The following is a 16,387-nucleotide window of genomic DNA, read 5'->3' on the forward strand; positions in this document are numbered from 1 at the left end:
GAGGTAGAATCTACTGAGATAAACATTTTTAAGGGACTTGATGTACACTGCTAAAATGCCCTTCAGTAAAGCTGACTGCTTTACATCTGGGCTATGATTATTTTTAATGGTGCTACTATGGTAAAAAATGAAGAGCTATTGTGAGCATAAAGTTTAGGAACATAGACTCTGGAGTCAGACAAGGTTGGTTTTGAATTCAAACTTTAACAATATCATATGATCTTAGGCAACTCTGTAAACCTCAGTTTTCCCAAAAATAGGATACAACCACTTACCTCATGGGTTGTAAAGTTGAGGAGAGATATGTGTAAGATATATAATGGTCATTGCATGTATTAGCCACTCAAATGGGCAATATTATGACTTTATTAAGTCTATATACCCATACTAAGTTATTAAATTTCCTCTAATCTAATGCCATTAATTATTAGACTCATTCTTATTTTATGAACTACTAAGAAAGAACACTGTCGATTAAACTGCCATACTATCTATTATAAGTAACATCTTGATTTCAGAGAAGTTAAAATGTAAAAAGATGTATATCTTAGAATTGAGGAAATACAGTATACAAAAGAAAAACAAATTTTTAATTGTCCAAAATTTAGCTTCTATATATAATAATAATAAAAAAACCTATCAAGTGTTAGCAACCATATTACAATTTTTGGTGGCATGCAATACTTTGGCCAAAAAAATCTTTAAATTTACCCTAAGCAAAATTCTGACCAATAACCAACGGCCAATAAATAAACATTAACCGAGTTATTAAAAGATGCTGCTTCTATCATCCTGCAGATTTACTGTACATCACTTAAGTCATCTGAATAGAATAATAGCATGACGGAGTTCAAGAGCTGAAAAGGCTCTTAGCAATTATTTAACATATGTGGAAAATAAGATTTAAAGAATTTAAATGGCTAGTTAACATCACACTGCTAATTAGTGGCAGAACCAAGACAAGAATCAGGTTTACTGATTCCCAGTCCAGAGTATTTTTAATTTTTAAACATTAATCAATTCCTACATTTAACTAAATACATTTATCTTAAAAATCAGGTTTATAAGAAAAATGTGTGTTGGCTATTAGAACCTAAGCTCACCAGATTCTGCAACTGTCAATCACTAGATGTTTACTGATTATCTACTATGTATGGATGGACACTGTCATGTCCTGAAAGCTTTTTTGTCCTGAAAGTTTAGGTACTTGGAACCTTTGATTTGAGGTTTTTGATTAGGAGAACAGGGGCTTGCTTTGTTAGCTTCTATATTTCTTTGATTCTAAGATGCAAATTTTCTCTTAACACCTCTGAAAACTTAAAATTGATGGCATGTTATAATCTCTTGTTATCCAGGTGGTAGTCAAGACACAGTCATCAATGTCTACATATGCATGTGCTTGATATTTCTGGTGGCATGACTGCAATTCCTTGATGTTTCAGTTAACAACAACTTGAGTACTATTTGAGAATGGAACATAACTCCAAGTTATTGTCTGAAAATCTCTTCTTGGGACTTTCTGGTAAAGTCAAGAAAGTGCTATTATCAATGAGTGTTACTGAGAAGAAAATCCCAGAGACAACTGTGGAGAAATGCTGTAATTTAGAGGTTCTCAAACTTTGTGATCCCTTTATATGCTTAAAAATTATTGAGGAGCCCAAAAACCTTTTGCTTATGTGGGTTATATGTATTGATATTTGTCATTTTGGAAATTAAAACTGTGAAATTTTAAAAATATTTATTTATTCATTTCTTTGGAAACAGCTATAAGCCCATTAGATGTTAACATATTCTAATAAAAAATAACTACTTTAAAAAAACAAAAAATAAGTGAAAGGAATGGCATTACTTTACATATTTTGGGAATTTCTTAGTATCGGGCTTAATAGAAGGCAGCTGGGTTCTCATATCTACTTCTGTATTCAATCTGTTGAGATATCACAAATCACGTAGCCTGCAGAAATGCCACTGTACACTTGTGAGAGAATGAAAGTGAAAAAGGTAAATAATGTTCTAGTATTATTATGAAAATAGTTTCAACTTTGGAAGCTCTCTGAAAGAGTCCTGGAGAGCCTCAGAGCTCCCTAGACCATACTTTGAAAACCGCTGCTGTAACATAGTGCTTTTGACAGCACAGAGGACAACACTATGTGGAAAAACTGGAACACCAACAACTCTAAATCAACAAGTGACTCAGAAGAGTTGAATTCTAAATTCTAACTCTAAATTGATTACCCTTAATCTATTTTACTTAAGATCTCCTTTTTATGTACACATAAGAGTGTTTTATGATTAAAAAATCTGTACATCTAAATAAGTTTAAAAGAACTCTTTCAATAGGTATGAAAGAATAATTCTACGTGATAAGAAAACCATATATCATAATTTATTGGCAATGTTCTTCTTTGTGGTATAAAAATTAATGGTATATCTTATAATTGATGGTATCATAGATTCAATTAAATACAGTAAATACTGTAAGGTCAAATCTGCACCATATTCTCTTCATGGGGAGAAATTTGCATGTAACTGGGATTTTTAACCATAAGTAACGATGGGACTGAAAATACCAATTACAATGCAACTAAAATATTTGAAGAAAATGCTTTAAATGGGAAATATTTAATTTGGCATTATACATTTTCTTTTTCTTTTTTTTTTTTATTATTATTTTATTATTTATTTTTCCCCCAAAGCCCCAGTAGATAGTTCTATGTCATAGCTGCACATCCTTCTAGTTGCTGTATGTGGGACGCGGCCTCAGCATGGCCGGAGAAGCGGTGCGTCGGCGCACGCTGGGGATCCGAACCCGGGCCGCCAGCAGCGGAGCGCGCGCACCCAACCGCTAAGCCATGGGGCCAGCCCTACATTTTCATAATAATATTCTTACCAAATGGGAATACTGAAATATCTTTGACTTATTCTTACAGTAAAATATTGTTTTTATAGGTTAATAATATTTTGATTTGTAAAGTTGACATTTTTTATCCTTCAATCTTGAAAGTGGGATTTATTTGTAGGCTTAAAATATTATCTTAACTTTCAATGACGAGCAGGTGTATTTCAGGTTTTTCTATAATAGGAAATTATACTTCACTTTTAATCATTTGTAACAGTTTAAAGTGTCTATGAATACAAAAAGAAACAAAAAATAGAGTAACCATTTACTAAATATACGTATTTTCTTTTTAACTCACTTACCTGGATTGTTTTTGCAGAATGATCTGTATGATTTAAAGTGGTTCTATCAGCATCTGGATCAGACTCTGTCTGCCTCAGGGAAGTACGTTTTTTCTTCGCAAGGTCTGCATCTCTATTGTATGAGTATCCAAGTTTAGAAGTGGGAGATAAACTTGTTTTCTTGATAGGTGATTCAGGATCTGATCTGCATTCTAAGGGTCTGGAATTGTCTAATTTTTCTTGCTCCAAGTTACTACTGATGTCTAGAGTCTGAAGCTTCTGCTCATCTGCCTCCTCACAAATAAAGGGTGGAGACACATCCTTCTTCTTATCACTAACACATAAGTCACTTAATTCTAAAGTCTCAGCTTTCAATAGTCTCTTCTTGCCTAATAAAACTTGTGCATGGCTTGAATCTGTATTGTAACATATTCCAGGGTCATCGGATCCTGAAGTCCTTCCAGAGCTCTGCTGGGACTTTTGGGGTTCTGTGTCACTTTTAGTCCTGCGACAGTAAGGGGAGGCTGTGCTTGGACTAAGATGATCATCAGGAGTCTGATGTTCACTTTCTGACTCTCCCACACCACTATCATTTACAAATACAGAGTCGTCTTGTGATAAGAAGTCTACCACTCCACCGGTAGGCTGCTGTAGTTCAGGTTCCCGTTTCAGATCACTAAGCTCTGCATAGAATTTTTCCTGATCAACAGAACTGTTTGTATCTGTTTCATAGTTTCCGACTTTATATGTGCTTTTACTGCTGTTTTCCTCTATCTGAACAACATTTAGCTCTTGGCCACTGAAATGTGCTCTTATTTGATAGAGATAAGTCATAACAGTCAGTTTGTCAGGAATTGCTAATAAAACCATATCAGAAGGTTCCAATAACCGGGAAATTCCTATGCTGGCAAATCCATCATATGCCTTCAAAGGAAGGAAAAACAAAAGATATATTGAATAGTTCAGACAATCCATACATTTTAAAAACAGCAAAATAAAGATGTTAACTAGACTTATTATGGTGATCATTTTGCAATGTTTACAAATATTGAATCGTATGTTGTACACCAAACAAATATAATGCTATATGTCAATTATACCTCAGCAAAAAAAAAAAAGTTAAAAAAATAAATAAATAAAATTGTTACTATAAAAAAACCAGCAAAATTTTAATGGATTGTTGTTATTGTTCTTAGAGAGTACATTATGTTTCTGGCATTACGGCACATAAGCAGAACAAAATTCCAAGTCAGAAATTTGTAAAAGTACGGTAGATGGAAGAGAAAAGAATTTTCTCAATTAATAACAATTGAAATGTTCTTTTCAAATAAAGAAAATAAGCAAAAGTGAGAGTTAAAAAAAATCTTAGAATCGATATTTAAGATAAGGAACTAAGGTATAAAGGAACATTAATTCATCTGGAGCTTTATCATCCCTATCAACCTCTCTTTTCGATGGTCATGTAATTGCAGTAATTTGTGAAGAAAAAGTACAGCTAGATATCTCAAAAGAACTAACTCCTAGATTACCTGGTATAAAATACAAGTAAGTGCTATTTAACCCTAGAAACATAGAAACATTTTTTAAATGCCCAATTAAGATTGATTTTCATAATGATAAGAGTGACTTCATTTTCACTTCATCCATTTTGGAAAGAATGAAATGTTTTGAGTAGCACAACCTAGTTGAGAATGTGAGGTTGCATTGTATTATTTTTGTTAGCCTTTAAATGACTGTGGCACATCAGGTTTTTCTAGTTTTGAAGAATCAAAGCTGTTTCTCAATTTACAATTAATTATTACTACCCTGAACTAACCCTTGAAAACAGCATTGTGTTGCTAGGAAGCATTAAAAATATGGCTAAAGGTTTAGATAAACTCTTGGAAAAAGTAAAGGCCCTCTAGATATCACTTTGAGATATAAACTGTCTCGTCTTTGTAACAACCTAGATGTAGGATCCTAAAGAAAAAAAAAGTTAGCAATTCTTAAAAGAAAAGTTAGAAATTATGCAACAATTTAGAAGGAATCAGTCTTTTGCAGTTACATGTTAAAGTGCATTGCTACCTTTGAATTTAATCCTTGTCTCATATGCTTCCTGCAGTTAACGAATGTTGTGGAATGAGTGAAAAAGAAAATGAAAAAGAAATTGCAATATTAAAACCTCTTCAATTTTCAAAGCACCATGCTTCATAATATAGGTAACTCAAAATATTTAGTCCAGAGAATGGCTCAGTTGGTGTGCATGTTTAGGCCTGTTTGTTATTTTACAAGTTTTAGGAAGGTTAAAGTCATTTTCCTCCTCATGTACCCTGACAACCTGATTGACAGACATCAGTTGCAGACCATCAGGAAAAGCACCACAGGCAGTATTCTAAACATTTCCCAATTATCTAAAACACTGACATATTGGTTAAGATCAGATGTCACAGGTAAATACCATTTTTACTCAGCACTTTTTACAGACCTGGGAAAATGATTAGCTTCCTTGTGGGGAATCTCCTGCTGGTGTTTTGCTTCATGTAGCAATTCATTTTATGCACACTAATTGCAATAAAAAACATTTAAAAATAAACCAGGTTTCTTGTAAGTGAGGTCAAGACTTTATAAAGGAATTTTCCCATAGGTTAACCTCTTCTGCTATGGTCAATCACCTACTGTCTTTTTAGCTGTTTGTATGTGGAGAAAAAAAGAAGTCTTTCAAAGAAAATTGTCTTACTCATTTCCAGATGTAATTTAATTGGTAAGGAGGAGTTACTACCAGTTATGTTATGCATCTGCATGGAACTTAAGACATAGGCATTGTTTCTCGTGCTGCTTTAAATCCAATCAAGGGCAGAGAGGGTTATCAGGAAGAAGTGTGTGAAGCCAGAAATAAACCTGCAGGTAGCAACTGATACTCAGTGCAGATATCAGGTAAGAAGCTGCAAAGTGATGAAAAGGAAAGACTACATAACAACAATTATTTATTGAATTGTGCAATGAATACGATCATCTAAATAAAAATCCTTTCAAAAAGCCATGATTATCTGCCCTGGAAGATCTAATTGAGAAAACATTTTAATGGGATATTCTTATCTATGTAGTAATATATAAATCCAAGGTATGCTCATTATTAAGTTCCTAAAAAAATAACGTAAAGAAGTATGACTTAAGCCTTAATGAGCTTTCCCATACTCTTTAAAAATATATAGCTACGTAAAATCAGCAATGTTTCCTTTTTAAAATTTCAAACAGTAACTTGAAAGCTTCACTTTATAAAATTAATAATGGTTTACTTTATAAAGCTTTTATCAGCATTTAAATTAGCTTAATATTTTATTCAAATGCAACAAAATGCAGGTAAAGAACTGTCATATCTAAAGATAGAATTTAATTGATGGAAAACAAGGCATTTCACTTTGATAGACACAAGCTCTCCAAAATTATACAAGAAATAATTCATGAGAATGACTTAATTTGTAGCATGCCCACCATAAAGGCAATTTCTTTTTTTTTTTTTAATTTTTATTTATTTATTTATTTTTTTCCCCCAAAGCCTCAGTAGATAGTTGTATGTCATAGTTGCACAGCCTTCTAGTTGCTCTATGTGGGACACAGCCTCAGCATGGCCAGAGAAGCGGTGCGTCGGCGCACGCCCGGGATCCGAACCCAGGCTGCCAGCAGCAGAGCGCGAGCACTTAACCGCTAAGCCACGGGGCCGGCCCAAGGCAATTTCTACGAAGAAAATTACACTGATTTTTTAAGATTACCTTTTCTGGTGGCATATTTCAATTCAAAAATTGACAGTTTTAAAATGTATTTCTCTAGGGCCAGCATCATGCATTTGCAAAGAAACACGAGTTTTTGTGTGTGTGTATGTGTGAGGAAGATTAGCCCTTAGCTAACATTTGTTGCCAATCCTTTTCTTTTTTGTTGAGGAAGATTGGCTCCGGGCTAACATCCGTGCCCATCTTCCTCTACTTTATATGGGACGCCGCCACAGCATGGCTTGATAGGCGGTGCATATGTCTCCGCCCAGGATCCAAACCCAGGAACCCTGCGCCACCAAAGTGGAGCTCGCAAACTTAACCACTACGCCACGGGGTTGGTCTTGAAACAAGAGTTTTTTAATGGCAATATAAATTTTTCGTTTTAGAGAGCAACGAAAGTAAAAAATTGTTTTGATTTAAATTCTCATTTGCTAATTGAACTTCTATCAAGATTTCCTTTATAGACTTTTTATCACTGGTGGTTTTAATTATCTAATTTAAAGTACATTAAAAACTTTAGTCTAGACCAGAGATTATTAACCACTTGGTCCCATGAATCCTTTTGGCAATGAACCCCTTCTCAGAATAATATTTTACACGTATAAAATATATAACAAAAGAAACCAATTATTTTGAAAAATAAAACTATGAAAATATTAGTAAAACTGAACTTGAGAAACAGTAATATATGTGCTTTTTATGAATGTATAAACTACTGTAATTTTGAAGAAGTGATGGGCTTAAAAGGTATTTGTAGGTATTTACAACCGTAACGTGATATGAAAATATCTGAGATTCTAAAGGTGACAAAGTCTCAGGCATGGCTAATACTACAGTGGTTTGTTACCTAAATTCATAATTGAAGGAAACGCTAAATTTCAGTTAAAGAATTGAGATAATAAAATAAATTTTTTTCCCTAGCTATGTTCAAGGACGCCCTGAATTCTATCCACGGCTCCCAGGTTAAGAACTCCCGTTCTCAAGACAACAATACATTTCATTAACTTTTCAGTTGAAGAATTCAATTCAGTGCAAAAAACACTGAGTACCTACTGTGTGTTGAGTTAAGTGCTTCCCTCCTTTTTCATGTCATGGTGCACAGAGAAAACTGTAATATTGTACTGCGCACTGGGGTAAATACTTAAGTCAGCCTGCAGCTACAGTCAGCTGGCCCAGGGCAGCTCCAGCAAGTCAGCCCTGCATGGCTACCCTGAAGGCTGAAGGGTGAAAGGATCAATATCCCCCATACACCAACTGGAAAGCTCTTATCTCAACATATTAATTAATTATGTGGAAAAAACTGTAAAGTTTACCAGAAAATTTTTAAAAAATGGAAAAAGAACCAATGTTCATATCTTTTTGCTTCTAGGAATATATCCATTCTTTCCTGCATACCCATTAGGCTCCTACCTTCACCCCCTCCCGACAGATTTTTCTAAACTCACAACAGTTTATGGCACAACAGTTTTGGGTGCACTTTTTAAAAGCTAAATCTTGAATAAAAGCAATATGCTTTAACAAATATTTAACAGTTAATGAAGTTCATACACATATTATAATCTGATGCCAATCTGGCACTTGTGATCTTTAAAGGCCACGACAAACTACAGTAAACCATGCATCCTATTTGAACTGCAGGCAGCAGACAACCTTCTGTGAGCCGCTGACCTCACAGAACAACTTTACTTTCCCCAAATTAATAAAAGCCCGCAGAGAAGCCAAAATTGAAACTACGTGCTTTTTTTCTTTGGCAATTCTTACCTTTTTGTTGTTCTCTTTAATATCTTGAGGATTCAGAGACTTGTAGTCACTGAGGGAGAAAATGGCACGGTAGGTACATACAGTATTTGATAAAAATAGCTGTTTTTAAAACAAACTGAATCTAAAAATTTGCCATTCAATAATACCAAAGAGTAACTAGCAATTTCAGAGCAATTTAATCAACAAAACTAATAGCGTGGAAAATTAAGAAAATAAATAAATAAATAAAAACAGTGATTACATGTTTCATTGCATGAAGCTTTCCACCTAAAAGAGAAGTTAAGGCAGGGGGCCAGAGACTAGCCTTGACAACCAAATTTACCAGGAGGTAATCCCTTGTTGTCAGTGTATAAAGAGCTACAGGCTTATTTGTCTCATCTCATTTTAACACTAACACAATTTTCACAATAATTTGCAGTCAGTTCTTTGTATGAGATTAAGGAGAAATTTTTTTTTTTTTAAAACAGAAAAGATTGTTTTTAGGCATCAACAAGGAAGAACTTTTCTTTCTAGCATACATTTCTTCTCTCAAAAAACAAGAGGTATGGGTAATAAAAAAAGAAATATAAAGTCAAATATTTCAGGACGTGTTAAATTATTTTACGTTTTTGTAAAACCTGTCTATTATTTTACAAAATATTTATAGGGAATGGAAAATGTTTCTACTTACATTAAATCTGGCCTAAAGTGGTGTAATATTGCACAAAAAGATAAACCATTTCTCCACGATGTAGTAAAATTGGTGATTTTCACTCCCCGGTAGTTTTTTGTAACTTCTTTGCACCATACAAGCAATGACTGACTAGCATTTGGCTTTCGCCCCAAAATAGGACTTGGTATAGGACTCGGCTAGAAAAGAAGAAAAGAGGAAAACATTAAAATAATTTAGTGAAAGATGAAAATTAACATTAATTGACCTAACTAGATCATTTCATCAACACTTTGATGTCAGTTTAGGTCCTTCAAGACTGCCAATTCAAGACAACTGTAATCTCCATGAAGAGACATGACTCTGAAGTTATCATCTTCAGTTTTAGCCTACGGCATTTGCCTGACAAGGATGGAGATACGCAAGATTTTAAACCTATACATAAGAATAGGCCACGGGCTATACTGATGGAAACATTAGTATTTAAACACTTAAGGCTGAATATCTGGGTAACTCACATGCCCTAAAAAATTTTCCCCAAATGCAATCATATACAAATATAGTTTCTTTTTGACTAGATTAAAAATAATGTTTTGTTTTGTTTTGTTTTTGGTGAGGAAGATCAGCCCTGAGCTAACATCTGCTGCCAATCCTCCTCGTTTTGCAGAGGAAGATTGGCCCTGAGCTAACATCCATGCCCATCTTCCTCCATTTTATATGTGGGATGCCTGCCATAGCATGGGTTGATAAGCAGTGCATAGGTCCACACCCGGGATCCAAACCTGCAAATCCCAGGCCACCAAAGCGAAGTGCGCAAACTTAACCACTATGCCACTGGGCCGGCCCCCAAAATAATGTATTTTGAAGTCTAACTGTAGCACAAATTGTTAGTAGTGGAGAGATTAAAATCACAGTCGGTTTTTTAAAATACAGTAATCATATGCATTTTAGATAGCACAATGATAATCATATTCAAACATACTTCTTATACAAATTTAATGATGGCAAAACATTTAGAGTTATTAACAACAGTAAGGTGTTGGTAGCAACAGCACATAACAGTACGTAATTTGGATTTGCTCAAAATATCTTCTAATTATCACTGATAGCTACTTGTGAACATTAGGTCAGTTGGGGGGTGTGTAGGTGTGTGTGCGTGTGTGTGTATGTTTTAAATCTTAAGTATATACTTGGTTTTCCCCTTGTTCATATACTTAAAACAACAATGACGACAACAAAACTAAGACTACATAATAAGATTTTTATCCTAAACTTTCATTCTTAAAATCATGTCATTTTCTTTTACTGAGTAACAACCACATTTTGTGATGGTAACTTTAGACACTGATGCAAATGAAAACTATAAAGAAAACTACTAAATGTTTCCGGACTTTAAATCTCACTATCATTTAAGAGTGCTGGCTAGAGACATAAAATAGAGGCCCTATAAAATAAGGTGACAAGAGAATAATTATTTACCCCTAACATCATTGAAATTTAACAAGTAAACCATTCTTGCCATACGGCTTACTTAAGAAAGACCAATGATGCCCCCACTTGACAAAAGCATGTTAGTGCCAAACAATTAAAGTCATCAACCCACATAATTATGATTTATGCATTCACTACGCCTGTGGGAAGACTACTAAGAAACACTAAGGATATAATTTCTTATTTTTTATTAACTGTCAGATTAACAAATTGTTATATAAATAACCACGAACCTAGCAAAGTGCTGTTCTTTAAATGATCACCTATACAAAGTCAACACTGAAAAATTCATAGGTCATAAAAATCAACAAATTTTGATCAATTCTACTTAATATGAAGAAGTAGGTAAAAATGGAATTCTCAATAAAGGAAGGTATTTACTTTAGAATAAATAATAGCTCTTTTACCTGTCAATCTAACGTATAAAAATGAACTATTAAATATCTTTTCACCTAATTGTGACTTTTCACCGTGACTTTCAAATCCCTCTAGAAGTGGAGTGGAGAATGGTCTATGGATGAGCTAGCAGATCAATGAACTAGGCACAAACACATTTTTCCTTAGATTTTCTATTATTTAAAGGATTGTCTTTATTAAAATGTTTTTCTGTATCAAATTACATTATTAAGGCATTGATTCATTCCAATCATGGGTAGCATGTACGTGGGCCAGATAATCTGCAACTACCATTACACTAATTCATTCCAATCATCAGTAGCACATATACAGGTAATGTACAAATGTCATTATTACCATGTTACAATCTAAAGTGGCTTTCTGTACTAAGGATTAAGGAAAACATACCATGTCACTATGATTATGAATATATCCTTGTTTCTAAGAAGGCTCAATATGAAAAAGCTAGAACCAAACTAAACTTTGGATTTACTCTAACACGAAACCTTTGTATTAAAACATCTCACTGGGATGCTTACTGCACTGCTAAGAAAATGAAGTCATATGTAATTGAAGAAACTTTGATGAAATTATAAACCCTATAATAAATGGTTATGTTGGTTGCAGAGAAAGAAAACTGAAATAGAGCCATTGTTCAATGAATCATCCACTTCAGAACTACTGACCTTTCATCTAATATTTTGCAGAGGGTCATAAAGAAATAAGCAGTTAAATTGTTCAGAAACCTTCAGTATATAAATGGATGAAATTACTTGTTTCTTGCTATAGCGGGCTCCTGATTTTGTAGTAAATGTGGCAGGTTACTTGCCTTCCCTATGTCTCTCAACTACAAAATGGGGATTGTAATGGTAATTATCTCATAGTTTAGTTGTAATAACAAGATCTGCCTCCCCCTCCTCCCATCTATTATGCTCATTATCACTCTCTTCCTTGATCACTTTGAACCATATTAACCTCTTTGCTGCTCCTTGGATACCCCAGTTATGGTCCCACTTTAGCCCCTTTGCCCAGATTGTTCCATTTGCCTGGATGATCTCCTCTCAGACAGCTGCATGGTTAACTCCAATGCAACCATCTCCATTAGGACTATTCTGACCACCCATCTGATGATGCAACCCATCTCCACTGCACAACCCCAACCTAGCACTCCTGATTCCCCTTACCTTGCTCTAGTTTTTTCACAGTACTTATCCTCTTCTTATGGTCCATATAGTCTATTTAGGAATTACCAAAATACGCTTATTGATTATACTTATTGCTCACCTTCACGAAATAAAAAGGCTATGAGGGCAGGGATTTTAGTTTCTTTTGTTTATTAATCTATCCAGAGTGTCCAGAAACAGCTCCTGGCACATAGTAGGCATTCAGTAAATACCGTCAAAACATTTAGTACAATGTATGGCACATAATGAGTATTCAGTAAATGTTAATTGCAATTATTATTACTACCAACAATGCTCATCAACACCTGAATTCCTGTTTTTGAGGGTCTTTTGGAAACTTTAAAGGCCATGAATTTCTTCAAGATAGTGAAAAATTTTTTGCAAACAAAGCTTTAACTAGAAGATAATCTTGATACTCTATGTGCAAAATGGGGCACTTGGAATTCTTGGCAATGTATCTATTTCTTTGGGTTTGGTGAAAGAAGCCCTGAATGACTTTAATTTATTACTTTCTAAAGAAAGGAAGACACCAAAATCTGGCCGTTAAGGGTAGAACCAAACTTTCAAATGTTAGAATAACTCTTTAAAGGTTCCTTCTTGCATCTTTGCAATGACCAGATATATAAGAAGTCATCTCTATTTAACATATTGGGAAAGTAAATCACAGATATTACAGTTGTCTTTTTTATGCACTGAGAGAGGAAATTTCTAAAAGCCATTCTAATTACAACTTTATGATCAGAATGATGACAGTATGCTCACTTAGGTAATCCTCCCAGTTCTCTCTCAATCAAGCCACTGTGTGGATGAAATTGCACTGATCTCAGTTTAACTGACAACTACAGTTAGATGTCAACCGTCATGATTATGGAGCCAGTTTGAAGTGGTGACAGTAGAGAAGAAATAGGACTTGAGACTACTGTTTGACTTAACAGTTCTATGTTCTAATATAGCTAATTTTAATGTATTATTTTTGTTAACATAGCATATCATATATTAAAGATAGTAAGGTTCCCTAGTTATTATTCTTACTAACAATGATAACAGGATCTCTTTCAGAAAACCTAGTCAAATAACTTGTTACGAAATTTCCTAAATTTTAATAGCTGCAAGAAATTTCAATTCCATTTTTTCTGCTCTACCCCTCTGATTACAGTTGCCTTCTCTTTTGCGGTCTCCCCATCTTCCAACGATACAAGTACATATTCCTCTAGGTATTGCTCGAAATAGTATTCTCTCCCCACACTTTCAGCTGATTCACTCCCAGGAGTCCAACTATCACTTTCATGCAGATGATTCCCAAATATACATTTATAGTTCAAACTATCTCAAGTTGACATTTCCAGCTGGCTGTTCTTCCTGCCATATAAAATTCAAACTCAATATGTCCAAAACCATAATTCTAGTCTTTCCTTACAACGTGCTCCATTTTCATTATGTTTGCAAATGATACTGCTATTGTCCCAACTGTCTAGACTTTTAACCTCAGCATCAGCTTTGAATTCTTCCTTCACCTATCATCCTTTACTAGTTAATTCATGGGCAATTTTGATGCTATTGTTGTAAGGTTTTTTTTTTGTTTGTTTGTCTGTTTGCTGAGGAAGATTCACCCTGAGCTAACATCTGTTGCCAATCTTCTTCATTTTGCTTGAGGAAGATTTGCCCTGAGCTAATATCTGTGCCAATCTTCCTCTATTTTGTATGTGGGTCGCCACCACAGCATGGCCGCCAAGTAGTGTAGGTCCACGCCCAGGAACCCAACCCAGGCTGCCGAAATGGAACGCACCAAACTTAACCACTAGGCCACGGGGCCAGCCCCTGTTGTAATGTTTTTATAATCTATCTTCTTTTGCCTAGGCTAATGCAAAATCTTTCTAACAGGTCTTCCTTCTTTTAAATTCTCCCTTATCTGACCCACTGACATAGCAACAATCTTCTTAAAGCACAAGTCAAAGTCTCTAATGGCTCTCAGGCTCTCAAGAACATACAAAATAATGTCAAAATATTTCTGAGTATTGAATCCCAAATCTTTTTCAATGTATCTACTCTCTAGGATGACTTACCATTCTCTAAAATCACTATGCTTTTCTGCCTAGCTCCCAGCTCCTCCACTTTCAGTATTTGATCATACAGATTGTTACCTCACTTGGAATATCTTCTGCCCCAAGTATAACTGCTAGCATTTCCACTCTACTTTCAAGATTAAGTTCAATTATCATCTCTCACATGAAATCTCTTCCCAATTCCCAGTCAGTAGGAGCTCTTTTCAATGCTCCTTTGACTCTCTGTCTCTCTTATAGCGTTTTTACTACAATATGTTCAGTTCTTCCATCTAAAAAAATGTATTAATTTTTCATTAGTTCATAAAGTATATTCTGAGCATCTACTATGTCCCACATGTAATGTTAAAACCTTTACATGCTCATTTAATTTTCACAACTCCTTTGAGGTAGGTACTGGTTATTCCCAATTTCAGCTGAGGAATCTGAGGTTACACAGCTAGGAAGTGGAGGAGTTAGACTCTATATATCAAGGTGTTCCCACTCCAGAGCCTGTGCTCTTAAACAATATGCATTTCAGATTCTGAGATCAAAAATGCAGTTTTAGGACCTCAGTAGAAACTGTAAGTTTCTTGAGACTAGTGATTGCCTTGGTCAACTTTTTATCTTTTTCAGAGCTTAGATCACTGCCCAGTGTATGTTAACTTAATTGACTCAAAAAAGGCAATTGATCCAAACAATTTAAAACCTAGGAGTATTCTGCTCATAAAATCCTTTGCTTGTTCTGTTGGATTTTAATTTTTTTTTTTTTTTTTTAATTTTTCCCTAAAGCCCCAGGCGATAGTTGTATGTCATAGTTGCACATTCTTCTAGTTGCTGTATGTGGCACGCGGCCTCAGCATGGCCGGAGAAGCAGTGCGTCTGTGCGCGCCCGGGATCCGAACCCGGGCCGCCTGCATCAGAGCGCACGCACTTAACCGCTAAGCCACGGGGCCGGCCCGTTCTGTCGGATTTTAGATTACTGGTTAGAACTAGAACTAGAACTAATTAAGTCCAGAGCAATGAGATATACACTACCACTGCTAAAGCTGTAGGGTATTTTGGTTTCCCTAGTGCTAATTCTGGGAGCCTTTCCCCAATTATTGCAAATTATTGCAAATGGTTGAGGGAACTTTGGATAAATCTTAACATTTGGTGAGCTCAAAACAACAGCACTGGTGAGAACAAGAACACTTGTATCTGCACTGTTCTTATTCTTTTTCAAAGTGTTTTCATTCAAATAATTTCATTTTATTCTCATAGTAAAATTGAACATTAGGCTTCGTTACTCTAAGAAACTTTAGACAATCAGAAAGATTATACCATAATTAAAATAACATTGGGAGGAACTTCTGCTTACATTAAAGTAGCAGTACCATCTGAACACAATTTTTAAAAAGCTAAACAAAATATTTTTTAGAAAACCTTCTAAGACATATCAAACAACTATCCCCAAGCCAAGACCTGGAGAGACTAGGAAACCAGAGAATGAGTGAAGCTCTCAGTGCTCCTTTTATAATGGTTGATCTGGAAGTGAGCTGAGAGGCAAAGCCGCAATTTTGGTAGACTCCCAAATAGCAATATAAGCCCCTCCACCCTCAAAAGTAGAAAAAAATAAATAAATAAGAAAGCAAAAAATAATGAAATAGAAAATAAGCATACAATAAAAAGGATCGAGAAAACCAAAAGGTGCTTCTTTGAAAGGACAAAATCAATTTAACCTGTAGAGTTAAGAAAAAAAAAAGTGAGGCAAATTCTAGCCAGAAGAAATAGAAAACCTGGAGAATTTTATAACTATTGAAGACATTAAATTTGTAATTAAAAGCCTTCCTATAAACAAAATTCCATTTGGATTAACTAACAAGTTCCACCAAACATTCAAGGAAGAAATATCTTCAACATTACACAAATTGTTTGAGAGAATAAGAAAAATGGGTT

At 34.8% G+C, this 16,387-nt stretch overlaps 1 protein-coding gene across 5 annotated transcripts in view; it reads right to left on the reverse strand.

Moving 5' to 3' along the window:
- EHBP1 (EH domain binding protein 1) overlaps window positions 1-16,387 on the reverse strand; it is a 350,507-nt gene that overhangs the window by 100,436 nt on the left and 233,684 nt on the right. For all 5 annotated transcript variants that reach the window (XM_058551124.1, XM_058551123.1, XM_058551127.1 and 2 more), the window contains exons 11-13: window positions 9,361-9,539; window positions 8,691-8,739; window positions 3,202-4,104 (exon numbers count right to left, since the gene is read on the reverse strand). In XM_058551124.1, the coding sequence (XP_058407107.1) occupies window positions 3,202-4,104; window positions 8,691-8,739; window positions 9,361-9,539 (1,131 nt within the window). The remainder of the gene's footprint in view (window positions 1-3,201; window positions 4,105-8,690; window positions 8,740-9,360; window positions 9,540-16,387) is intronic.

The sequence above is a fragment of the Diceros bicornis genome, chromosome 12 (assembly GCF_020826845.1).
Source record: "Diceros bicornis minor isolate mBicDic1 chromosome 12, mDicBic1.mat.cur, whole genome shotgun sequence".
Lineage (NCBI taxonomy): Eukaryota > Metazoa > Chordata > Mammalia > Perissodactyla > Rhinocerotidae > Diceros > Diceros bicornis.